General features: G+C 40.5%; 1 protein-coding gene across 1 annotated transcript; it reads right to left on the bottom strand.

The window, feature by feature from the left end:
* SETD1A (SET domain containing 1A, histone lysine methyltransferase) lies at nucleotides 1–26,757 on the bottom strand. The gene is made up of 19 exons (XM_087947110.1): nucleotides 26,619–26,757; nucleotides 25,141–25,293; nucleotides 22,406–22,501; nucleotides 21,363–21,633; nucleotides 20,073–20,179; nucleotides 19,407–19,627; nucleotides 18,226–19,258; nucleotides 16,570–17,481; nucleotides 15,753–15,929; nucleotides 14,686–14,773; nucleotides 14,133–14,267; nucleotides 13,680–13,748; nucleotides 11,096–11,362; nucleotides 7,694–9,154; nucleotides 5,764–5,933; nucleotides 4,441–4,551; nucleotides 3,683–3,802; nucleotides 1,931–2,068; nucleotides 1–1,383 (listed from the first exon to the last, which is right to left on the bottom strand). The coding sequence occupies exons 2-19, from the start codon at nucleotides 25,276–25,278 to the stop codon at nucleotides 1,210–1,212; spliced, it is 5,688 nt and encodes a 1,895-aa protein (XP_087803236.1). The 5' UTR covers nucleotides 25,279–25,293; nucleotides 26,619–26,757; the 3' UTR covers nucleotides 1–1,209.
* Nucleotides 26,758–27,430: the final 673 nt, after the last annotated feature.

Below are 27,430 nucleotides of genomic sequence, written 5' to 3'. Positions count from 1 at the left end.
TGAAACGTTATTTACAGCTCTCTTTTCAGTATGAAGTGGACAACAAAAATAAAATATTTACATAGCAGTAAACATGTGTTTCTACAAGAAACAACCAATCCATCTGGACTAGATATATACACAATTTTCTTCTCCTAAGAAAAAAATATGGAAGGAAGGGGATTGGGGTAAGGTCTTAGCTTATGCTATGAGTCAGATTATTGAGGCCATAATTGTAGCAAAGAAATGGCTCCCTTAATTATGGGGTTTTGGATTTCCCCTCCTTTTTAATACCTATTGCAAGGCAGACACAACATAGGGAAAGGGAGGTTCAATCTGAATGCCACCATAAAATTACTTTTCAGAATCTTTGCTATTGTAACCTTAAGTGCGTGGTTGGAAGAATAAAATGACAGATGGAATTAGGAATAAATCATCTAAACCCAGAAAAGTTTAAAATCTTTGCACATAGTTAAAAATATAGCTAAATGAAACTGGGAAGTCATAATCCCTGGATAATCTTGGCTATAAGGGTTCAGGGAAAACTTTGAATATCAGAACAAGTCCATTTAGGAAAGGATTTCCTTCCAGAACTGTTCTCATATACATCTCAATAAACCTATGTTTTATAAACGAATCCAATGCTTTAAAAAACCTCAACTATAACATCTCAAGGATTCATCAACTCCTAACTACATGTACCATTATGCCCTTCAAGAACATCAAACACTGAATGGTCTCAAAATTCTTCATAGGTTTTTTCTTGGACCCTGCAATTCCTATAGTTTTATTAACTGACCTCAACACGCTGAAGATCCTTAAATTGAAGGGAATAAATTTTGTTTAACGTACCCTTCAGTGAACAGGAGACTCAAACTTTTTGCTAAATTTAAAAGCAGAACTGACTTGTAGGCAATTAAGATTAAAGCCGTTCTTCATCCAAGGAGGAAGAGGTGTTTAACTGCTATCTGTTTTGGAGTTGGATCAAAAATGACAGAAACACCAGTGTAAGTGAGAAGGAGAGAACCATTTCTGATTGACTGGAAGAAAAGGAGATTTCTCACTGATTAGGAACCTGAGGAGAGGCAAATGGAAAACTTCTAAAAGATTCTAGATGGGTCTTAAGGCGACTGAGAACTTTCCCACGGCAGCTCTGTGGGAAGAGATGCTGAACTACTGGTGAAAAATGGGGTGAACAAACAAAATAAATAGGAATGCCAGGCTTCTGTTTCAATTCAGGGTCCCCCGACAGTTCTCTGTGCCACATAAGCAGGGAATCTTGTTCTCCTCAATTGGGAACTTGTAGTCATATGTAATCTCCTCATTGATGCTGATGGGCTGCTTGGAGTAGATCACGATCTTCTTCTGGGACTCTATCGTGATGACTTTGGCATAGCAGTTGGGCTAAAGAAAGGAAAGACAGACCTGAGTGAAGAGTCCCTTAAAGAAAGCAGCAGGCCACCTCTTGCCAAAGCCTTTCAAACTCCGTTCTGCAGCTGCCATTGTATTAGAAAGGAAGGGGAACCCAAAAGCCACTTGGGACTGAAACAAACAGATGCTGGGAACAAGGGAAGTGGCAAGGGAAATGTACATTCTTGATTGATCAACATTCTACGAATGAGTTCACGAGGGCTCTTCCCTTTTCCCTTACGCCACTGTCCCAAGACATTTCTTGATAGTTCCGATAGACAACTAGAGTCCTGACCCTGGCAAGGCTTTAAATGCTATTAGGCAGAGAGCAAGAGACCAGAGCAGGCTGCCCCATTCTAAGGAGGGCCAATATATTAAATGCTAAGTCTGTTGAAGGAATCTCTTCTCTTCTCGTCTCCCTCCCCCTCCCCTCTCCCTTGTGTGCATGCAGCCACGTGCCCATTCAAGGGTAAAGGATAAACTTAGCACAGAATGGGCAGCAGCAAGAATCGCAATAAGGGGCCATCTCCACATAACTTACCGTGCAGCAATGATTGATGAAACGAGCAAGATTGCCACACTTGGTGGCATCAATGATTGTGTCATGGTCCACACGGAAAAGATAGCTGCTCCCGATACCTTCCTGGGCGTACCGCTTCTCACGCATATCAGCCACCATCTTTGAAAAAGAATGAGCACAGCAGAGACTCAGAATAGAAGTGAAATTCCCTCTCTTAGGGGAAAGGAAGGGAGGGGGGTAGCCATCATACTGTGCAAACTGCAACTGCACAGTCTTCCAACTAGTCCTTTCCATGCTTTTATCCAGGTGGATGAAAATCAGCTGGCATTTATTCAATCCACTGTCTAAACAAACTCTCAGCATTGAGAAAGCAGGGCTGTTCCATGCAGCCTTCACAGCACCCTCTAGTGCCAATTAGCTGCAGGTGCCTCTCCCACAGACCAACACTAAAAGCCTTACATGAACACTCAGGTCAAGTTCCCCTCAATTTCATTACATTCTCCTGTTTCATTTATAGCTGCTACACATTTTCACTATTTATAAAAAAAGCAACAATAGCTAATTTAAGGACAGTAAAAGACAGGCAAGGGAAGAGGTCATCTTCCAAATAGGATCCCAATAGTTCTCTTGATATATCACAATCAGAAGCGTCAGAGAAAAAAAGAATCTAACTATGGCATTATCTGTCTTGGAAACCATTCAAACTTTATATTTTATTTTTTAAAGGGCTCATATATAGGAAAAGACCAGAGACTTCCTTAATTTTATCAGGTTTAGCATCTCACTTGACGCTTGAAAAAAATGAAAGCTATGATTGAGGCTGGAAGCACGATTTGGACTACTCCATGGATAGGAAATCTGAATCAACCCACAAACCCGTAAGTACCAACACTCAGCAGCAAATTGTTGAATGTTGACAATCTGATTTTTCATAGTAAAAACTGAATTAATATGCCCTAAACTTTTAAATAAGCTAAGCACATCTAAAATTCAAGCAATAACCAGAAAATGAACATTAACAAAAGTAGGAACTTTAAAAATATGAGGATTAAATCAATTAAATTAAATTAATTCAAGCAATAACCAGAAAATGATCATTAACAAAAGTAGGAATTTTAAAAACATGAGGATTAAATCACGAAAAACTCTACTTTGCATATCATTGCCAGTTTTCTACTACCCAACTGGACCAAAAAAGAAAAAGCATCTATTTGCTGAACTTTTAGTAATGGCTATCACCTGCTAATCAGAAAATACAATGATTAACCAAAAGAAAAAAGTGCTATTAAAACCAGAAAAAAAGCATAAATAAAATTTACAGAAACTAAAAGTATGCCTATAGAATGTTGATACAGGACTAGCATATATTATTAAATCTAACCATATTAATCATCTAGTATTCTATCTTCTAGGTTTCAGTAAAATGTGTTATTTTAATTCTGTGATATTTATATAATAGGTTCTTAATATTCTCTTTATTAAAAGCAGATCAGAGAAAACAAAATAAAAAGAATATGGATATTCTATCAATATTAATTACAGATGTTAATGTCCCAAACATTACAACTGTTTTTCTTCAAAATTAAATAAAATCAACATATTAAAAAACAGCACACATTAAATTACAGAAATAGTTTTGGTCTTAAGGTGAATTACTTGTTATTAAAAATCTCCATCACGTTGTTGCATCCAACATCTGGCAGGACTGATGAAAGTATTAAAAAGCAGTAGTAGTATTACCTTATAGAGCTCAGTTTGCTTTTGCTTGCTTACCTGGCGGATGTTCTGCCCCACATATTCAATGACCATTTCATCGGCAGCAATAGGCTCCATTGCAAACAGGCCCCACTCATGAATTCGACTCCGTCCAAACCGGAGTTTCTTTTTTCGGAACTGTAAGGAAATATAAGGAAGAGGGAAACCCCAGCAATGGAGTGTAAGTTCTTTATTCTGAAGCTGAGAGAAACAGCCTTGTGTACACACAAAAAAAAACCAGCATGTAAACTGGCTTATATTATGTCCCAAAGGTGCTTTTTTTCAAGAGGCAACTGGACTTTATGGTTTTTATCTGAAGATGTTTCACTTCTCATCCAAGAAGCTTCTTCAGCTCAGTTTTCAGAGCAGAAGAAGCTCCTTGGATGAGAAGCAAGACGTCTTCAAAAAAAACAACCAGAAAGTCCTGTTACCTCTTGAAAAAGCACCTTTGGGACAACCATGACTTGGACAACTGAGATTCTCCACAGGATTCTATTATGGTTTTATTGTTTTTTTTTAAAACATAGGATGATCAGTCCTCAAACTTCTGAAGAGAAGTTGCACAAAAAACAAAATGCGTCTTAATTTTTGGCCAATTATAAAATAAAATATCTAAAATAAATGAAAAGGGGAAAAGGAGTTATTTAATTTACAGTACTATTACTGTTCATCTATTTAAATAAAAAAAATGCTTTAATATATTCTAGGCTCCCAACCCTACCTGACAACTTCTCTTCTATCCCCCCCCAATTTGCTTAATAAAATCGCTTTGGTACCTTCAGTTGATTAAGTTTCAGAAGGTCACTATCAAGGATGGCAGAGGTGCCGATGGCACTCAGCAGACGCCTTTGCTCAGATCGTCGTTCTGACAAGATGCGGTTGGTGCCCTGGGAAGGCATAACAAGCTTGTTAGAAATAATGAATGTAAAGGAAGCAGTCAGGAAAAAAATCTCATTATTTGAATTATGGATGTATCCATCCTTGCAAGATGACAATGCCTTAAGGTGGACAGTGTTTCTTAATCTTGGCAACTTTAAGTGGTGTGAACTTTAACTCCCAGAATTCCCCAGAGCATCTATTGGTGTAATTCTGGGAGCTGAAGTCCACGTTACTTAAACTTGTCAAGGTTGAGAAATACTGGTCTATGGCAGCAAAAATGATACTAGAATTTCTCACATATACTAAAATAAACATACAAATTAACAATCAATTTGCATACTATACTGCCAACAGTTACAGCTTTTCAAAAAGTCTCCCATGCTGAGAGTGCCTTAGGAGATACATATACTTTCTAAATTTTGCAATTTGAATATTATTTTCCATAATGCAGTAAGGTTTAACTCATATACATTGATAATCTATAGGCCTATAAAATGATAATTTATATGCCAATAAATAAATCTAAATACTTAAAAATCTATAAATAAAAAACCTGAATATCATAAATGAACAATAACTAGTTCTAAATCATGGTATGGCTAACATATGCATATTCCATTACATAAAATAACATTAACAGGTTGTTCCTTCTATAGTTACCAGGTTAATTGGTTGGAGCAATGATATGACATAAAATGAGAGCACACTCAACATTTCCACTTCACATAAATTGCACTTATGCATTGTTTTCCAATTCTTCTGTTTTCTGCTATTTGATTTTCAGTTTTAAAAATAGTTCCAATTTTCATTAATAAAGGAAAACGACTAACCATTTTAAGCAATGTCTTGTGAATCCTAAGAACATTGAAGAATTGCTGAGAAACAGTCCCAGATTGCTGGTAGTGGATCTTCAGCATCTTAATCTTAACACCTGACTTTGTCAATGATTGCAAAATGTAGCAGTAGAAAATTTAACACGGATTAAGAAAAATCCGGTTAAAGCATGAAGCTGAAAATGATTGTGAGCCTTCTCTCCTACAAGGTTTAAGAATTATCGTGGTGCAGAATTTTTCACTGTGGTTTATAGCCAGTCCTAGTCTTTATAATATGTGAGGATCTACCGATACCTATGCTCATTGTGTTTCCATCAGTAATTTCTGGAATCAATGCTGCATAAAACATACTAAACAGATGAGCACATCACAAGAACAGGGCCAAACCTGGGTATCAGTGGTGTCCAACTGCTGCACTGTGACTGGGCACATGTCAACGTATTTGTCCTTCTCCTTCTTACTGATGTGGTAATAGCCCTCACTACGAGCACAACCTGTTTGATGTTCCCGCAGGTCAGACAATTTCCTCTTCCGTTTGGGATTTGCAATATTTGTGAGTGGAGGCAGGACAGTCAAGGAGAAATACCATATAGTGCTGATGATGTTACCTTGTTAGGAAGTGGAATGTCTACAAGCAAACAATCAATTAGCAACTACAATTGGGACTGACCACTTGGTTAAGTGAAACAGTCAAAGTGAAACTGTAACTATGCTTGTGATATTACTTCAGCTGATCCTTTGCTTTACAAACCCGCGAAGGTTTTAAATACAAGGATTAGTCATAAAGTTACTTTTTCATCACAGTCATAACTGAAAACAGTCACTAATTCAGACAGCTGCTAAATAAAGACCATGTGTATCTTTTGCAATTTGTTTTAACTACCTAAAAGTCTAGTATAGTAGGAAGAAGTAATCCCAAATGGAATGTTGTTGTTTTTCCTTTGAGGAAGTAGTTTCACTTATCATTCTAGAAGCTTCATCAGTTTTGGCAGGATGGTGGGGGTAATGGAAGGATGGATTCCTTCCATGGCCTCAACCATCCTGCCAAAACTGATGAAGCTTCTTGGATAAGAAACGAAACATCTTCCTCCTCCTCAAAGAAAAAACAGTCTAGTTGCCTTTTGAAAAAGCACCTTTGAGAGGAGACTGAATAGCAGCTCTGGAGGAGAGATAGTATCATTGCACTTAAAATATCTTATACACCAAAGCTTCTATTGTTTTGAAATATAAATGTTTTTATGCTATGTACTCCATGTTTGATAGAATTCCATTAAATTTGCCCAATGAAGTCTAATAGTTGGAATATGAAATTACCGTATTTTTTTTGCTCCATAAGATGCTCCAGACTATAAGACGTACATTAGATTTAGAGGAGGAAAACAAGAAAAAAAAATCTGCCCCTGCCTCCTAGCATCCATCGGTATTCATCTGGCTAGCGTCCTTGCAGCAAACAGCAGATAGCCTGGTCAGCTTCAGCATGTTATCGCAGCCTGATTCAGCAGCTGATTGGCAGCTGGATAGGCCTCCGGAATACTGCTGATCAGCTGTTCCAGGTGATGGGGATTGCTGCTGCCGCTTATCACTACCAAATGGGCTGAAAATGGGATACGTGGAGGCCAAAAACGGGGCATGCGGAGGCTGAAAATGGGGCAAGCAGAGCCGAAAATGGCCGAAGGGTGGGGGCCAATGGGTGGGTTCAGCAATATTTACTCCATAAGACACGCAGACATTTCCAGCCACTTTTGAGAGACAAAAAAGGGCATCTTATGGAGCAAAAAATACAGTAACTCTTTTCCTACTTTCTTTAGATAAAATAGATAATACAGTAAGAAAGATGGAAAGGCCTAGATCACGCTGACATTTTGCGACATTTTTTCTCTTCGCAGAGCTGGGGTGGGCACAGCCTGTACATAACGTATTTGGCCCATGCGCCTCCAGTTTGGCATTTCTGCCCTAGATGTATTGACACTACAGATTCCATTTTGGTTAACAGCCATTCCTTCTACCTAGAGAATTGCAGATCTTTGAAGGAAAGGAGGGAAGAGGACTAGAATGTGCAAAAGAGGATTCCCAGAAGAATTCAATAAAATATAATACTCAGAAATCTCCGCTGATAGTATAATAAAATAATGTTAAAATGGGATAGAGAAGCTGTCCAGATGCTGAACTACAATTCCCAACCTGGTCTGTGCTGTAAGAACACTGACAACTGTAGCACAGAGGTACCTGGAAAGCCACAGGTTTGCTATCCTTTCAATACAAGTTCATGAGAGCCACAGCCTACCCACAAATTTAACACATATTTCAGGAAGGATATTGGTGTGCTGGACCCAATGGGTGTCATTCAGCCAGTCTGTGCTATTGTCTTCATGCAACAAACGCTCATACATCAGTCTCAAGTATTTCATATCTTCGAAATCTAGCCCTGAATTCCAGATGTCATACAAGATTGTCATCTGTTCAAATTCACTGCGGGTCTCAAAGACTGGGGGCGGAAAAGGGGGCTGGGTAGGGGTGTGCTTATGTGAATGAGAGCGCAGAGATCTTCTACGAATCTCCCCTTCGTCACTGCTATCAAGGCTCTCATCATCCTCTTCCTCTTCCTCCTCCTCCTCCTCACTCTCAGAAGGGAACAGACTCTCTGGGACAAAAGGTAATGCTCCTAGATCCTTTACCACCTCCTCCTTTAGGCCATGTGGAGGTTTCTTCATCTGTGGCTGCTGCTGGTCTGGGACAGCAGGTATCTTAGGCTTTTCGAGGGGTTGGGGAGATGGGGGCGCCAGTGCTACAAGATCGCCCACTTCAGATTCAGTTCTGACTTCACTGGCATCTGCCACTATCTCCTCCGGAGCCTCCAGAACCTCACCAATGTGCTCATTAAATACTTCCATCTGCAACAGGTCAGCAGAACCAAGTAGTGCTGCCTCATCGTGTTTCCGGGAGACAGTTACTGGTTTTGCACGCACTGCCATGGTATAGTTATGCTCCATGAAGATGCTGCTGACTTCAAGGGATAACACGGGTGGCAGAAGCAGACGCTTCGGCTCCTGAGATTCATCCGAGGTCTCCTCCAAATCTTCTCTACCTGCAACGGTGGGCATCTTGAGAGCCACATCAGCCAGTACAGCCAGGTCAGGCTGATTGGCCAGCTCCAGTAGCGAGGAAGCCCCCATCTGCTCACGCATGTGCAGTCTATCTTCCTCTGGGGGTTGTGGTATCCTCAAATGTTCTGAGTTTCGGGAGCGAGAACGGTTTCGGGAGCGACCAGTTGGCATATCCTCTGACCAACACTTCACAAGAGAAGCGTGGTCTGCTGGCAGGTTGCTGATTGTCCTTTGACTTGCTTTTGGCGGCTCCCGCCTGCGGCTGGGAGGAGCCACTAGCTTTACCGGGGAGGCTGGGGGAGGCAAGGAGCAAGTAACTAGAACAGGGGTATCTGAAGTTAAGGACACTTGGGGTGGTAGCATGGGTTCCACAGGAACTAATGGAGATTGTGCTTCCTCTATGGGGACAGGAGGAGGAGGTGGGGGCAGTGGGGCTAGGAGACCCAAAGGTGCCAATTCCAGTGGCTTCTCCAAGGTCCCTTCATCCTCACCAGGAGCTGAGAAGGACACTGTTTTCCGGCGTTTCTTGGGTGGTGGCAGAAGTGGAATGGGTGAGGAAGATCGTTCTTGTCGTGTTCGCTCTTCTGGGGCTATCCAGACACCTTTCTCCTCTATTGCTGGGACTAGGAAAGTATCATTCTGAGGTAAAGTAGGCTTCTCCTCAACAACATGGCCTATATGAGAGATAAAGTTTATGTTAGTGATTTAAGGAGTCCTTTCAGGGCTAGGTATAATAAAGATATAAAAGATGTTCTTATTTTCAGCAATGAAGGGACCAAAAAAGTCTTTATCTATGGATTCTTGATTTGGTCTATTTATTTAAATGGAAATTTTAATATTAGATTGCTAACATTTGTAGCTTAGCATTAAAGAAGCAGGACAGGAAGAGTCTTGATACTTTTGAATTGGTGTCTGTCAGCCCTGCTGGGTAAACTAGAGAGACAACACAACTAGAGGAACTAAATCTACCTTATTGAAAGGGTATATTAAGACAATTTTGCATGTCTGAATGTAGCAAACTTCCTGGTGTCATTTTTAGCTGCTTGATTTATGAGAGCGGGCCTTTTCTAAGTTTCTCAGGGCTCCTCCCTCTCTTGTCTGATTGCTTCCCAGGCAGTCAAGGAAACAACCAAATGAACCCTCTAACAAAGAAATCCGAGGCACAATGACCAGTTCCAAATTATCCAGGATAATCCAAATGACCAAGATTTTTCCCCTTAAATATGGTTTTTAGATTGCAATGACCTACTCTTATCCGTTGGCAATCAAAGCAACCATAGCTTCTCTTGGGGAAGGCTTGAATGCAAAATGATACCAGTACCATAATGGGAGGTGTACAACATTCCATCAATTCAAAGCTGTTTGGAGGTCAGACACTTCTAACACGGTTAAAATAGGGAAATAGAGGACACTGACATTCCCTAAACTCCGCTGCTACCTAGCCTGGTAACAAAATGTTCAGAAATCAACCCATAATATGCTCACAGAACGAACCTTCATCCTCATGGTTAAATAACTTGTTTCACAGTCAAAGCAGCTAGTTTGCACACACAAATTAGCCATTCTGAGAATGACCATTTGGTGTTTCAAATACAGATAGTCTTTGACTTATGATCACAACTGATCCCAAAATTTATGTTGCTAACTAAGAATTTGTTAAATGAGTTTTCCTCCATTCTACAACCTTTCTTGCCACAGTTGTTAAATGAATCACTGCAGTTTTTAAATTAGTAACACGGTTATTAAGTAAATCTGGTTTCCCCATTGAGTTTGCTTGTCAGAAGGCCACAAAAGGGGATTACATGGCCCTAGGACACTGCAACCATCATAAATATGAATCAGCTGCCAATCCGAATTTTGATCACACGAGAATGGGGATGCTACAATGGTCGTAAGTATGAAAAACAGTCTTAAGCCACTTTTTTGAGCGCCATTGTAACTTTAGTCACTAAACGAACTACTGTTAGTCTAGGACTATCTGTGTGAAACTTTTCCACATTTCATTTGGAATGTTTTGCATTTCCCTTAATATCATTATGTCCAAGCAAAATGAACTCTTCTCCCTATTCCTATTCATGATAATTTATTATTAATTAGGCTGATTTGTAATCTATCATTTGCGTGGCAAGATTCTAAGGCCTGTTAAAAGAACCTTAGGCTGTGAAGGCTCCAGGTACAACAATAGTGATGGTTAGGTGGAAAAGAGACAGGAGAAAAATAGATGCCACATGATTTGGTGTGACCAATTGAAGATGGAAAGACAGATGTGAAAGCTCATACAAAGAGGCCAGAGTTAAAATGGGTCAATCTTGAACATATCCATTCTGAGGCAGTATCAGAAAAACACTTGGAAATGTCTGGTCCAGAAAGAGGGGGCTGAGCGTTATCAGCAGAAAATTGGCACCAAAACCGTAATACAGAATTAAGTCATCTAGGGACAGCATACATGTGTACAAAGCCCTGAGGTTATTCTTGAATTAATAGCTGCAAACAGGGCAAATTACTCCTAGCTCCAAAGCACAGAAATCATGATAAGATGCAGCGGCTGTCCTCCCCATCACTCTTGGAAAGATCAATCGGCTTTCCCTAGGGAAATCCAGAGCTTAGCATCTTACCTTGAAGGAGAGCTGCTTCTGACTTCTTGCCCATCTCAATGCCTGTTGCTGGCCATATTCTCTTTTCCGTGCATCCCAATGACTCCAGTGGAGTGGCAGAGCCATCTATTTCCTCCATGCTCTCAACCTCTTCCTCATCAGATGACGATGATGATGATGACAAGGAAGATGAGGAAGAGGAGCTGCTTTCGGAATCAGAAGTGCTGTCACTGTCATCATCAGACTCCTCATAAGGTGAATACTTGGACGAACCATCGCTATCACGATCTGGATCAAGGATAAAGTACAACAAAATAATAATTCCAAGATTTTCCACATGTTGCATGATGACGGGTCCAGAATTTAGCCTTTTCAGGATTCCATTGATATTATTATTGTTTCAAAGGAGAACAATACATTTCAATGTGAAGTGAACTGAAGAAACAAGACGGCTGGATTTTAGACACTTGTATAATTCTTTGTCCTTCCTTCTGGACTGAAAAACATCTGCAAAGTGTTTTCTTTTATACACTTATGGGAAAATAAATAAGGACCAAACTGAATACTTTACTCCGAGTTTAGTTTGCAGTGAGTAGCACATGGATATACACTGCTCAAAAAAATAAAGGGAACACTTAAACAACACAATGTAACTCCAAGTCAATCACACTTCTGTGAAATCAAACTGTCCACTTAGGTAGCAACACTGATTGACAATCAGTTTCACATGCTGTTGTGCAAATGGAATAGACAACAGGTAGAAAGCATAGGCAGTTAGCAAGACATCCCCAATAAAGGAGTGGTTCTGCAGGTGGTGACCACAGACCACTTCTCAGTTCCTATGCTTTCTGGCAGATGGTTTGGTCACTTTTGAATGCTGGCGGTGCTGTCACTCTAGTGGTAGCATGAGACGGAGTCTACAACCCACACAAGTGGCTTAGGTAGTGCAGCTCATCCAGGATGGCACATCAATGTGAGCTGTGGCAAGAAGGTTTCCTGTGTCTGTCAGTGTAGTGTCCAGAGCATTGTCCAGACACCAGGAGACAGGCCAGTACATCAGGAGACGTGGAGAAGGCCGTAGGAGGGCAACAACCGAGGATCAGGACCGCTACCTCCGCCTTTGTGCAAGGAGGGACAGGAGGAGCACTGCCAAAGCCCTACAAAATGACCTCCAGCGGGCCACAAATGTGCATGTGGCTGCTCAAACGGTCAGAAACAGACTCCATGAGGGTGGTATGAGGGCCCGACGTCCACAGGTGGGGGTTGTGCTTACAGCCCAACACTGTGCAGGACGTTTGGCATTTGCCAGAGAACACCAAGATTGGCAAATTCACCACTGGTGCCCTGTGCTCTTCACAGATGAAAGCAGGTTCACACTGAGCACATGTGACAGACGTGACAGGGTCTGGAGACGCCGTGGAGAACGTTCTGCTGCCTGCAACATCCTCCAGCACGACCGGTTTGGCAGTGGGTCAGTAATGGTGTGGGGTGGCATTTCTTTAGGGGGCCGCACAGCCCTCCATGTGCTCGCCAGAGGTAGCTTGACTGCCATTAGGTACCGAGATGAGATCCTCAGACCCCTTGTGAGACCATATGCTGGTGCGGTTGGCCCTGGGTTCCTCCTAATGCAAGACAATGCTAGACCTCATGTGGCTGGAGTGTGTCAGCAGTTCCTGCAAGACGAAGGCATTGATGCTATGGACTGGCCCGCCCGTTCCCCAGACCTGAATCCAATTGAGCACATCTGGGACATTATGTCTCGCTCCATCCACCAACGCCACATTGCACCACAGACTGTCCAGGAGTTGGGGGATGCTTTAGTCCAGGTGTGGGAGGAGATCCCTCAGGAGACCATCTGCCACCTCATCGGGAGCATGCCCAGGCGTTGTAGGGAGGACATACAAGCACGTGGAGGCCACACACACTTTTGAGCCTCATTTTGACTTGTTTTAAGGACATTATATCAAAGTTGGATCAGCCTGTAGTGATTTTTTCCACTTTAATTTTGAGTGTAACTCCAAATCCAGACCTCCATGGGTTGCTAAATTTGATTTCCATTGATAATTTTTGTGTGATTTTGTTGTCAGCACATTCAACTATGTAATGAACAAAGTATTTAATGAGAATATTTCATTCATTCAGATCTAGGATGTCTTATTTTTGTGTTCCCTTTATTTTTTTGAGCAGTGTATTAGTAATACTGCTACTGTTCTGCTTACCTATGGATTAGAGAAATGCTCTGAAAATGGTATGGATGGAGGGAGATAATCTTGGGAGTGGTGGAGGTAGTGAGAGCACATATGGAAGAAATGAATTCATTAAAAGAGGTATAAAACACATTGCTAAGAATTTGAAATTATTTGTTTGAATAATTTACCTGGCTATACACTGCAGTTCTCCAGATAGCATACAATAAACCAAAAAACAAATAAAAACAACCCCCAAAACAAAACAAAATAAACAGTTTCAATTTAAACCCAGCTTTAATTTCCACAGGTATCAAAAAACTGGTATTACAATTACCATGATGATACAGATAATGGCATGTCACCATGTATACCAGCTAATGAGGTCTCTCATCAATCAATTATTAACTGAAAAATACCTTGTTCCCTCTTTCTGCTGTGTCCTCCGGCACCTTGTTCATCTTCACGGCGCTCTTCCTCTTCATCCTAGGAAGACAGTGACATAAAGTTCTCAAGCCCAAAGTCTGGCTAGAATTCCCAAATCACAGAGCAGTAGTTTTATCCCAAAAGACATTTAAGGCTTGCAGAATTATTCTGAATTCTACAGAGGAACCATTTCCTTTGGGAGGTTTTTTTGGAGAAACATGACAAGAAAAGAAAGGATTTAAGGTTCTTCATGCTATCTGACCAAGCACACAAGGATAACTCAGGATCTAGAGGTCAATAGGCCTTCTGTAACCAATACATATTCAAACTGTTTCCAAGTTAATTTGTGGTGGGAACCAACTTTAACATGGATGATCCACAAATATCAAGAGTACATAAGCATAATGCTGGCAGGAACAGCTAAAACAATGTTAGCTTCCTCTCACCTTCTCCTGAGGAGGAGTCCTCAGATGCCTCCTCTCCTTCACTGTCCAGACAGAAAAGTTTTCGCCGCTTTCCTGGACCTTTGATCCTTTCATCGTCCCTCTTGGAGGTTTTGGGTATTTGTAAGGATTTTTTATCTGCAAAGTGGTAAAGAGGGAAAATGAAGAAAATAGCAAGTGACACCAAGGAACTTCATCTCCCTTTCCTGCTGCAGTGACATAGGCTGAGCCTCTCCCAAGACAATGGGACCAATGAAGAAGAAAAGCAACATTAGCATTCTCAAAGGGGTAGTATCTTCTAAACCTCCCTGGGCAGCCCATTTCCATCACAGCTGGTCAAATCTGTTCCATTTTTTTTTTACTAGTTCTGTGTCAAACCTATTCAGACTCTAAACCAGAGAGCAGGGACAGAATGCTTTTTATTCAGATCATGGGAACGTTCCTGGCTAAAGCAAAGGATACCTATGCTTTGAATTTTTTTTAAAAAAAGTCATCCTCTCGCCGATTATAAAAGGCTAAAGAGTATAATCAACAACCTGGAGGTGAGGCTACGCACCTTCCGCATCCTCTTCAGCAGGAGTAGAAGGGCAGGGCTGCTTCACTTCGCTGCACTCTGAGATTTCAGAGGGTTCTTTCCTTTTCACCTGTGGCAAAAGTAAACAATGGGTTTCCTGAGTAGAGCACCATTTTTCAGATGGCAAACAAACTAAATCATTTGCCCCTGAAGAAATATGAGTCCCACTCTGTACAGCTTCCTGAACAGGCCTCCAGCCCCAGAGGATACCCTGGCCTTTAGTATAGAATAGAACAACAGAGTTGGAAGGACACTGAAGGACTTCTTGTCCAACCCGCTGCTTTGGCAGGAAACCCTATACCATTTCAGACAAATGGTTATTCAATCTCTTCTTAAAAACTTCCAGTGTTGGAGCATTCACAACTTCTGGAGGCAAGTTGTTCCACTGATTAATTGTTCTAACTCTCAGGAAATTTCTTCTTAGTTCTAGTTGTTTATCTCTTTGATTAGTTTCCACCCATTGCTTCTTGTCCTGCCCTCAGGTGCTTTGGAGAATAGCTTGACTTCCTCTTCTTTGTGGCAGCCCCTGAGATATTGGAACCCTGTTATCATGTCACCCCTTTCATTAAGCTTGACATACCCAATTCCAGCAACTGTTCTTTAAGTTTTAGCCTCCAATCCCCTGATCATCTTTGCTGCTCTTCTCTCCACTCTTTCTAGAGTCTCAACATCTTTTTTACATCATGGAAACCAAAACTGTATTCCAAGTGGGGCCTTGCCAAGGCATTATAAAGTGGGATTAACACTTCACGTGATCTTGACTCTATCCCTGTTTATGCAGCCTAGAACTGTGTTGCCTTTTTTGGCAGCTGCAGCACACGGCTGGCTCATATTTAAATGAATGTCCACAAGGAGTCCAAGATCCCACTCACAGTTACTATTATTGAGCAAGCTAGCAAATATACTTTATCTGTGCATTTTGTTTTTCTTGTCTAAATGTAGAATCTTACTTTTTTCATCATTGAATTTCATTTTGTTAGATAGCACCCAATGTTCAAGTCTGTCAAGATACTTCTGTTTCTTAAGCCTATCTGTATCTTAAGACTTACCTTGAAGGAGGGGAGTCTGAGGACTCCTCGAAAGCCAGTCCCAAAGCCAAAGCCCTCCAGGCCACCAGTCCCACCACTCTTGGCCCAGTCCACTAGAGACAGAAGGGCGGGTTCTTTCAGTTTGGTTTTGTCCTTCTCCTCTTCCTTGACTAGCTGTTTAACAGTGTTCTGGAAAGGCTAAAGACAACAAGATTGCAGCATTGATTATGGAAAAATTACGGGCATGGTGGAAGAAAGTAGCATTCTGGAAGAAAGGAGGGTATACAATAGAAGAGTCTAAAGTAGTAAGCTGGCCTATAGAACTACAATCTGAGAACTATTTTATTAATCTCAAAGTTTATGAAAGGATCACTTCTTATAAAGGTTGCCAACCTATATACCTGTGTACTATTGTCTTTCTCTTGCTTTCTCTCTCTCTCTCTCTCTCTCTCTCTCTCTGGCCCAATATTGCTAAACTACTCAAATAGACAATACAGGTAGTTCTCAACTTACGACCACAACTGAGCCCAAAATTTATGTTGTTACATGAGAAATATGCTGTCACTTTGCTCCATTTTATGACTTTTCTCACCACATTTGTTAAGTGAATCACTTTAGTTCTTAAATTAGTAACACAGTTGTTAAGTGATCCTGGCTTCCCCATTGACTTTGCTTGTCAGAATATCACAAACGGGGATCAACTGACTCTGGGACCTTGCAACCATCACTGCTGTAAGTTGAGAATTACCTGTACAGAGATAACCTATCTCCCATTTCCTTCCAATCTGCCTCAGGTGGGTGGTAACCCATCCCTTCCATTCCCCTGCCGCAAAATCACCTTGGCCTTTTCCTCTTTGCACTCCCACCACTTGTCAAAGGTGCTGAAAGCCACATTCTCCACCATCTTGCGATTGAGGTCTCGCTGCATGATGTTCTTCATCTCCTGCATGAGGCTTGCAAGGACACTGTCCACTACACAGGCGTGTGGATCTTCAGGAAGTGGTGGGAGCGGAGCCACCTCTTCCTGATATCCCCATGGAGCTGTCCGGAAATCAAGATGCCTCTGTGGAGGGGGCAGAGGCGGCTGCTCCGAGGAATGTTGTTGTTGCTGCTGCTGTTGCTGTTGCTCTGAGGTCCCAACTGCTGATGGCTGCTGCATGAAAAGCTGGTCTCGCTGGAAGTGGTGAGTGCCCTGCTCCAATAAGTACCCAGCACCATACAGAGGACGACCACAAAAAGAAGCTGCATCTCGGTGATAGGAGAAAGGGTCCTCGTACTGGCCTTTGCTTTGGCGCAGCTGCTGAAGGCGGCTAAGCATCTGGGTTTGCATCTGGAAAGACATGGGCATCCCACCCCACTGGTTGCCAAGCCTGTTCATGAGCTCCATGGAGTTGACAAAGTCATAGATGTGGGGAGCACCACGGCCTCCACCCACCACATTTGCTCGTCCTCTGAAATCGGACAGGCGATGACCAAGACGGGGACCGACTTGGCCAAAATTAGGGAGTGAATGGGTTTTACCCGCCAGGTGAGGGAGGGAGACGGACATGAGAGGCTGGATTGGATAAGAGGGCGGTGGTTCTGGATGATGGTGGGAAGTAAAGGAGGACACCCCCAATTGCATGTGGCCCAGAACTGATGGCATCACAGAAAAATGAGGGTCGGACACCCCTGCCACAGGAGTTGCAGGCTCAACTTCGGCTTCATCTTCAGAAATTTCCATGTCTTCACCTGAAGACTGCTGAGATGCCTGATTAAGAATAGGAAAGAGAACAGCAAAGAAAGTGGTAGAGTGAATGAATTAGGCAGATAATCTATTCGCCTGAAGGCAGTCCAATCAACACTCACTTGCAGCTTGCAAAATATGAGTTCACCATTCCTGCATTCTCCTCATCTGACCAATCTAATAAAGCTACGAATATTCTCAGCTTAAAAATCAAGAAAAACAGGGCCAGATCTGCCAAACTTTAAAATGCTTGATTATAGAAAGGTTACTAGCCTGATTTCTAGTTCTAAACATTGCCTGGTTAAGTAACCCAATTGATTATCTGCAAGATCAACAAAATTACCATCTGATAAGCATGCAAATTAAGCTGACATACTATTAAAATGATTCACATTATATGCACTTAAAATTGCAAAGTTTTTAGTGCATACAGACAGGGAAAAGGGACACCTATGCATATTATGATCTAGCAGGCTTGTGTTCAAAATTGCAGAATAAAACTGTTCTCTGGCTGCTTCATTTTATTGTCCTAATATTCTTTGGGCACTAAACATGCTATTTTTTCAGGCCCATTTAGGGGTTTTACCTTAAATCATTTAAAAAACTACAACAATAGCACTTGTACTTTAGCAAGCTTCCTTAGACATCAGCCCTGAAACATTCTTCTGCCCCCAGAAGGTTGCTTGTTCAGAGACTGCCGATAGAGAACCCATTCACATCAATTCTATTAAAACAAAACAAAGCAGATTCCAAACCCTGAAAACCTACTCTGTCTTGCCCATTAGCCTTTGGGGATTCGTCTCCTGCTGCCTCATCCATGGCTGGCACCACATCTTCAAAGCTGACTGGAAGAGGTGGTGGTGGGGTGCAGGGGCCATGTGGCTCTGCTCCCTTGGGACCCCCTTTCTCTTCCTCTTCCTCTTCGGTGTCTGAACTGAGAAAAGAAAATTTGGACCGCTGCTCCTTCAGCAGCATCTCGATGCGGGAGTCCAAGCTGCTGTGCTGAGCAAAGGGTACACTCTCATTGGTAGTCTCAGGGACAGGGGAACCAGATCGGGCCGGTGAGGTCTGCACAGCAGGAGAACGGGATCGGTCATCAATCCCTGGGGCTACAGTCACTGCTGGACTGATGTTCTCTTTAGTTTCCTGAGAAAGAAATTCTGTGGGAGGCAGGGAGTTGGCTGCAAACGTTTCTGCCGTGGGGAGCAGCCGGTAATCCTGATCCACAGCATGGGGTTCTGCAGTCACAGAGAAGGACTCTGGGGTGGCTGTGTAAGATGGGTAGATCACACTGGGTGCTGGGAAATGTTCCACACTCTGCTGGGCAAAACCATGACTATTCTGGAACTGAATGCTTTCTGATGCCGTTGTTACAGATGAGGAGCAAGCTGCAGTGACAACACAGGTGGAAGGAGTAGTGGTTGTGACGGTGGATGGAAGAGTAGGATCATCCCGTTGAGAACGTTCTCTGTGTCGGGAATGGAAGCCAGAGTCCTCTCTCGGATGAGAGCGATGAGAGGAGGAGGAGGAGGAAGATCGCCCTGAGGTGGATGAGAGACGCTGATATCGGCTACTACTGGTTGTGGCCGCACCACTGCTGCTGCTGCTGCTGCTACCACCAAACTGTTGACTGTAAGGTGGGTAGTGATGGTCATTGCTGCGGTAGTGAGTGGAGGAAGATGAAGATGAGGATGAAACATATTGCCAGCGGAAGTACGAGTCTGAAAAGCTGTTCTCATGCCGAGACGATTTGTAGGACGTTGATTCTGGCTGGTAGCTTGAGTAGCCTGGGGTCCCTTGCCTTGGAGAGGAAAAGAAAGAAGCAGTTCCATGAGCACCTGCCCATCTTTTCTGCCCCCAATGAACTGGCTCTGAAAAGCTCCTACACTATTTGGGATGGTTTCCCCAAATCTTGTCTCGGGGGGAGAGAAGAAGAGAGAAACACTAACCTGCTAGAGTAGGCAGAATCCTGTGAATATGGTGTTCCTCCCCGAGGGGTATACGGAGTCCCCTGGGACTGTGGTGTATACTGGCCATAGGAAGAAGGTGTGTCCTGTCGGCCACTGGAGTATGGAGTGTCCTGAGAACAAGGGATGCCATTGCCAGGCGTTGAAGGCATTGTATTACACGGGTACAAGGAATTGGCCGAATGGTGTCTTCGAGACTCTGACTGTAAAAAGAATAAGGTTGACAATTGCTTGATATCACTTCTTGCCCAGAGCTAACATTCATGTGCAATGCAGAGCCAAGTGGCTCACGCCACGCTGCCTAATAGGTAAGCATCTGTCTTAGATGATACCTAACATTTTCTTAGCTCAGCTACTTCAATTACCAAAATGCACTCATGGCAAAATTGAAGACTGAGCTGCCTAAAGCAAGTGTTCAGCTACTACCTATAGGACACAGGAGAGTTGCAGGTAGGCAATGAATGCAGTTCAGCAGAGGGAAGGGAGCAGTATCCTAGAAAGCAGAAGTTAGTAACAGATTCTCTCTTGTTGGGCGATCAAACAATTAAGCAAGTCTTAAATAGGGAAGGAAACCTACAGGGGAGATCTTGTGAAGAAAAAGGAGCACCTAAACTAATCCGTTAGATTCAAATAAGTTTCTAAACTTACTGAATCAGGTAAGAACTTCTCATTCAGCATTTTGCTTCCAGTTGGGACAGTCTGGGGTGTGAAAGAGCCATTCACAATCAGTTCATAATATTTCATACGTTGTTGACCTGTAAAAACAAAAAAACAGTTGCCATTCAAAACCAGGGAGATGATACTAAATTAGGAGAGTGACTAAAGATGAGTTAAGCCTGTGGTGAGTTAAGCAATGTCCCTTTCACAGTGACTGGATCTGACAGGGGTTGGATGGGGAGCAACCGGTTGAAACTAAACCCTGGCAAGACCGAGTGGCCCTTGGTTTGGGGTTCTTTGAACCAGGGAGAATTGCCACCTTTAGTTTTGGATAGGGTGGCACTACCCCAAACAGATCCTGTGTGTAATCTGGGGGTTCTCCTGGGTTCGTGACTCTTGCTTGAAGAGCAGGTGGCGGTTGTGGCCAGGAGGACCTTTGCGCAACTGTGGGTTGTGCGTCAGTTACGGCCTTTCCTGGACCAACAATCCTTACTCATGGTCACTCATGCCCTAGTCACTTTCCATCTTGACTACAATGCGCTTACATTGGGTTGCCCTTGAAGAACATCTGGAAGCTCCAATTGATGCAAAATGCAGCGGCTCAAATGTTTTTGTAGACCGCGGTGTGCACATGCATCACCTCTCCTGCAGGAGCTGCATTGGCTGAAGATTTGCTTCCAGGTGCAATTCAAAGTGTTAGTTGTCACCTTTAAAGCTCTTCATGGCTTGGGACCAGGTTATCTGAGGGACCATCTCTTGCCAACCCATCAGAGAGGAGAAGCAGGGAATATTGCGGCTCCCATTCCCTAGGGCAGGGGTGTCAAACTCACAGCATCACAGCATTGTCACGTGACATATCAGGACTTTTTTCCCCTTTGCTAAACCGGGAATGGGCGTTAAACAGCCCTGCTCTAGGGACAGATACACATGGTAGGACCCAGAAGAAGGGCATTCTCCGTGGTGGGTCCCTCTCTGGAACATCATCCCAACAGAGATTAGAATGGCCCCCACTCTGACATTCTTTTGGAAGTCACTGAAGACCTGATTCTGCCAGCAGGCCTGGGGAATACAGAGTAGGATGGAGCCCATTAAATGGCTCATCCGAAGTCGTCGAGGCGGAGGGTTTATTTTATTTTATTATTTTATTATATGATTCTCTCTTTTATTAGTTTTATTGTTTTTTATCTGAAGTTTTTATATTCTTGTAAGCCGTCTTGAGTCACCATGTGCGAATAGGTGGCAATATAAATCCCTTAAAATAAATAAATAAATGGTCATTACCTTTGATGTCCAGCTGGGCATGGATGATGTTGCCCATGACTGAAGTGTTGTGCAGGTTTTTGACTGTCTCCTTCGCCCCCCTTGTGCTGGTGAAGAGCACCTTGGCCAGACCCAGATGTTTGCCATTCTTTGGATTATACAGAATCTCAATCTCCTCAATGTCACCATACTTTTTGCACATCTCACAGAGAAAGGATTCCTTGATGTTATCATTGAGCCGAGCAAAAGTCACCTCCTTCAGAGGGATCTGGCCCACGTAGTGCTCATCTAGCTGCAGCAATGACAGAAAGCAAGATGCGATGAGGAAGCTAAAATCAACTTCCAGTTCAGTTACATACCAATAATTAAGAAAATAGTTTTAAAGAATATTGATAAGGATAGACTCAGAAATCATGGTTCTGCTGAACTTTGATCATCTGGGTCCAGGTCTCTGGCCCTTGAAGTAGATATTTCTCCATTTAAATCCCAGATCTTATTAAGTACAATGTATTACCATTTCCTTGGCAATAATTTCCAAAACTAAAATGGACACTTCTATATACACCCACACACTTTGGATATCCTTTATTTATCCTGTACTTTTCTGAAAGTTTCTTCTTCTTTTATTTTTTAAGCACACATTTATTATCCATTGATATTTCACCAAAATTCATCCAAAAGAAATACAGAAAGTCTGAACAAAATGCAGCAACATGGTGTGTCCTCCTAGGAGCCACTATTGCTGTTCTTGGTCAGTTTTGAGAATTTTAGTTTTTATAAAAGAACTATAGCAATCTCCTTGAATACTACCTTATTTTTCAGCATCAATTTTGAAGGAGGTAGATATATATGCTTACTGTTTAAACTGACAGGGCTCAATTTCCCTACCAACTTACTCTTATCTTCCAACCTTCTTTATCCTGAGGGAATCTTTAGAAATGAAAGGAAATCTCAGAATGCATTTCCAAGAAATACATATGTGATACTTAGTGTTCTGCTAATGGATCTGGAGGCTTTAAGGGAATTGGAGAAAAATTATCTGTAACCAAGTAAGTGTAGCTTACCTTAAATTTTGGGACAGGAAGAGAAAGATCTCTGGTTTTAGACCATTTCCTATGTCTCGGATCCTGAACAACTTTTACAGGAGTGTGACCTGAGTCCTTGAGAAAAGATTCGAAAGTAGTGGTGATTCAAAATCCTTACTGACAAAATGGCATTAAGTACTTCTTGATTTTATCAAATTAATATAGTTGCCCATTTCACAAATCTGACTTTAGGAGGTATACAATAAAAACAGAATTACAAATAAAAATTTTAAAATCATTAAATAATTAAAACATAAATCTATTGTACACTATGCAGATTAATATTATTCTAAGATGGGCAACACATCAACAAATATCATTTGCAGCAAAAACATTCATACAATTAAGCATGATTCACTTAATGACCGTATCACTTAGTGAGGGAAGTTTGGTTTACAATTGTGGTCATAAGTCAAGTACTACCTTTATATGGACTTACAAATGTCAATTATATAAGGCACTAAACTTGAAAAAAGGTTTAAAAATCATTCTAGAATAATTTTCTTTCCAGGTTCTAAATGAAATTATTTTGTCACTATTAGTTCTGATACTTGGTAACATGCCCAGGTAAGGCAATGTTTAATTAAAAAAAACCTCACAGGCTATAATGAAAGTGAAACTAACACTCTGTACAGGAAGAAAAAAAGCAAATAGTAGAGAAGATTCATTCTACTTCAAGTAGCATCTTATTTCAAGGAAATAGAAGCTTGAAATCCCTCTGAATTATAGAATGCGGAATTTTTCTGAGTTATTTTTATTTTTTTTATGTGGTACAGTGCCAAGCTGAAACTGGCATTATTTAATTAAAGATACATATGCTTTATATGACTCTATATTCACATTATCTCCTGCCTAATCCGGAAGAATATTTAAAAAATACATTCAAGCAAAATCAAACTATCTAAAACTGAATTATTAGAAAATTAGTTCTATCAAACTTCAAGCACAGTATATATTAGAAAAAATTAAATTTAGAAAAAGGAAAATAGTGTTCCAATTCTAGGGGTGTGTAAAATGTTTCAACCACAAATTGTGAAATGTCCCATGCTGAGTGCAATATAGTATGTTGCTTTTTAGAAGTGTTTGGCATAAGGCTTAAATTTATTTCTGATTTCTTCTCAGCGGCACTTTTTCCACAAATCAAGCGATAGATAGATAGATAGATAGATAGATAGATAGATAGATAGATAGATAGACAGACAGACAAAAATTTCCAATCCTGTACTAGGATACACTATATATTTCAGAACAAACCATACTGATGTTAAAGTATGTTCTAGTTTTTATTTCACAACCTGAACTGTGTTTTAATACTGAGAAACTCGTAGTAAGATGTCATTGGCATTCAGATATTTAAATATTTCATGATGCAAATATTTTGACTGAAAAAATTTGCATACCTCAATTTAATACAGATTACAGCGGAATATATTTTATATTTCAGTGTGATTGCAAAATATTTCCTTTTCAGGAAATTAGAAGAACACCATGCTGAAGAAGACAATATTAAGCATCAACAAATAATTATATCATGGATGGCTTAGTGTGTAAAAGAGAAAATATATGTAAGTATGATTAGCAACTAAGAAACAAGGACTGTGATTTTCACAATGCTTCAAGGCCTGTTCCCATTTCTATGAATGTTTTTCAAAGAAGTCATTTCTCTTTTATGATAGCTCTTATTAAGAATTGATTGGAACTTTAAAAACAGAGAATCTTATTTATGGAATTCAAGCCCTGTCTCTTGCTTGAATTAGAAAGGAAAATATGGTTGACTTGAACTTCTCCATTTGCTGTTACACAGTAGACTATGGACGCTTGGAAACTAACAGGCTTCGAAACTACCAAGAACCTTATGCCTTCAGTATTATACCAGCACTCTTTCATAAGTCTTAATCACAATGCCCTTTTTGTAATGTTAAAATACATAGAAACTAACTATCTAAGAAACATTCTTGGAAATTTTGCCTTTTTATTCTACACAGAAAAACTTATGATGAACATGTGTTAGAAAAAGAAAGTAAGTTAAACTCCTACTGATTTTAGTGGAGTAAATGCTTGAGCATGCTAAGAAAATCACTGGCTACTATGAGATTTAAGCAGAAGTCTAAACACTACCTAAATCCAGTCAACTACTACCTTCCCCCTCACTAAAATCACCACCTTTTTTAGATGCCTAGATCATCAACAGGTTCAAATGTTGTCTCTTTAAGAGACAACACACAAGGTCCACTAGCCAAGTTTCACAACAGAAATCTATTGCATGCTAGATAGTACAAAATATTATCAAAATTGGCAAATGGTGTAGATGATGTTCCTAAAAGTTAAACTCAATATGAAAGAAGGAAATATCAGAATTTTTGGCCACACCCTTTGGAAAACTATGGAAAATACTCAGGTTCTTGTGTTAGCTAATTTATAAATGTATAATGACACATAAAGAAAAAGAGCAGTATGGAATGGGGAGCCTGTGGCAGTCATGAAAAAGCTGGACAAGGATCAGTGCAGAGTTGACTCATCCAAAGATTTGTGTCACACCGAATCTGCTCTCATGTAAGAGATAGAAAGCCAACTAAAATGTTAACACTCAGCAAAATACAGTACATGAAGAAAATAGGAGAAGCAATACACAGAATCTGGAAAAGATATTAAAAAAGAACACAGAGGTACAATTTAGTAAAAAGTAAATAAAAAACCCAATACTATTCACTTACATTAGTGCTGAAATGCACTCCGTCATAGCGGTAGATCTTGTGCGGGCCATCCTTAAGCATAGGATCAACAATGAGCTTGTAGTTTCTCCACTGGAAGTTAGGGGCTTTCTGGAAGTCACCCCCACCTTCCTGATCCATTCTGACTCATTTACACTGCAGGATGCACATGGAATCAAAGGAATATATTAAATCATGTGTTCATTTCTAGCAGAAGTAATTTCAATGAGAGAGCCTACTGCCATTCATTATTTTCATACTTTCAAACTCAGAATCACCATCTAAGGATATCTTTCTGTATATAAAAGAACCACAAGTTTTAATATTAAGCACTGTGAAACAATCTGTTCAGAAAATTTCTCCTGCATCTATTTCAAGATCTGTTTAGCATTCTCAAGCTACTTACAGCATTCAGAAGACTCCGTGGCTTATGCCAAAGTACCTGAATGTGCAGTTGACTTTGAAAATAGCTGAACCCCAGTTGCTGTGTTCACATGATATCCTAAGTTATAAGGCCTGATTAATGAACTTGCTCCCCCTTCCCCTGAATAAAGCTACTAAATCTCAAATACTTTTATATTCTTTGTCTATGGTCAGTTTACCATAATTGTCTCAATACAAGATAGACAATACTTCTGACTAAAACTACTAAAAGCTGGGGTCATTTTCTTTTTCAAGGAACCAGTGGGCATATTTATACCAATCAAGGCTTGTAGTCTACAGTACAAGGCTAATGTAATTCAGTATACTTAGAACAAAACAGAACTGCCTGGACTCATGATTCTATAGTCTTATTTGTTTAGAGGCAAAGTGAATCTGCAAAATGTAGCATATAGAAATTTGCTTAAAAGTGTTTAAACGAGAACATTCAGACTTTTTAACTTCATCTTTTTTTCTGAAAAGTAAACCTTTATTTCTATTAACTAAAGAAATATTTGGTTAGCAAATGATGTGCAATCTCAGAAACTGAAGTATGATCGAAGTAAGACTTCAATTTTGTTATATGAAGAAACAAAGAAAAATAAGCTGATAAGAAATAGTTCCTGAAAGTCAGAAAAATAATGATTCTTTAATAAAATTGTAATATTGCTTATTGAGGTATTTAAAAATGGGATATCTCCTCTATTCAGATATCCATCCCTGAATCAAATCATCCTGGAACTGAAGTAATGGGGACAGATGCATGACCAAAAACTGTTGGGAAAAACCTTGCCACAAAAAATTCTTTTAAAAAATTCCTGACTGTTTTATTTTATTTTCACTTGACCCTAAATCATACTTTTGTGTCAATGTATTCACAATCTGCCAGCAGATGATTTTTTTAAACAAAATACTGAATTAATTTTAAGTAGCAATCTTGGAAACCCTTGTAATTTAACATTCTACTCCCATATGCAGCTGCTAATTGCATAAGGACAGGGATACATATCTTAGAATACATAGAAATTATATCATAATAAAAGAAAGGAATAAATTTAAACCTGATGTAGATGATCTCTTCTGTGGTCAAACTACTGGTAAATTTCAATGTATAGCTATACAAGTATTTTTTTCTCCTTCTCAATAAAAGCAGGTAAGAGTTGGTTCAATCCATAATTTGAAACAGAATATCTAAGAGACTAGGAAGAAAGCAGAAAAGTGTTTTCAAAAGCAAGTAACACGACATATTCTCATGAGGATTCAAACTTGAATTCTGAAATATTTTCAAGCAGATTTTATATGCAAAATTCTGATAAATCTAGATATAAGGACCCAAATTTGAACTTTTGGGGATGACCACTTCCATATGAAGAAATTTCTATGTTCACCAAAAAAAAGAGACATAAATTAACTAAGTTATTCAAATAATTAAAAATTGAACATTACGGGTATTATTTATAATCAGACAAAATGGTGCAAACTGAACCCATAAATAATAAGCTAACACATATTATAAAATTATCTGTGGGGAAATTCCCAGAGTTCGATTCTTTTGGCAAGAGAATAATAAATAGCATAAACATATAATATTCTCTAAGCCTATGACAAAGATTTGCCCTCTTGTTTCAGTTGTCTATGTAGACAACTGAATGTTTCTACCTCAAATATTTACCCGCTATTTTCTTTAAAGCTAAGAAAGCCCATCCTCAATCTATGATTTGCTACCAATAGTTCTAATTTATTTGTGCTTCTTTATCTTACAGAAGAGTGTTGTTTCCAATTTCCTGCCTTTCTCAAGCAATTCTCTTAATTTTCCCATCTTCACAAGGAAGATATCATCTGTTTCTCCTTAACCTCCCAATATCTCCACAAC

The sequence above is a fragment of the Notechis scutatus genome, chromosome Z (genome assembly GCF_049901735.1).
Source record: "Notechis scutatus isolate UNSWTSFEM ecotype Mainland chromosome Z, rNotScu1.2, whole genome shotgun sequence".
NCBI classification, from domain to species: domain Eukaryota; kingdom Metazoa; phylum Chordata; class Lepidosauria; order Squamata; family Elapidae; genus Notechis; species Notechis scutatus.
Note: the sequence above shows the minus strand (reverse complement) of the source record. Positions and strands in the feature narration are given on the sequence as shown.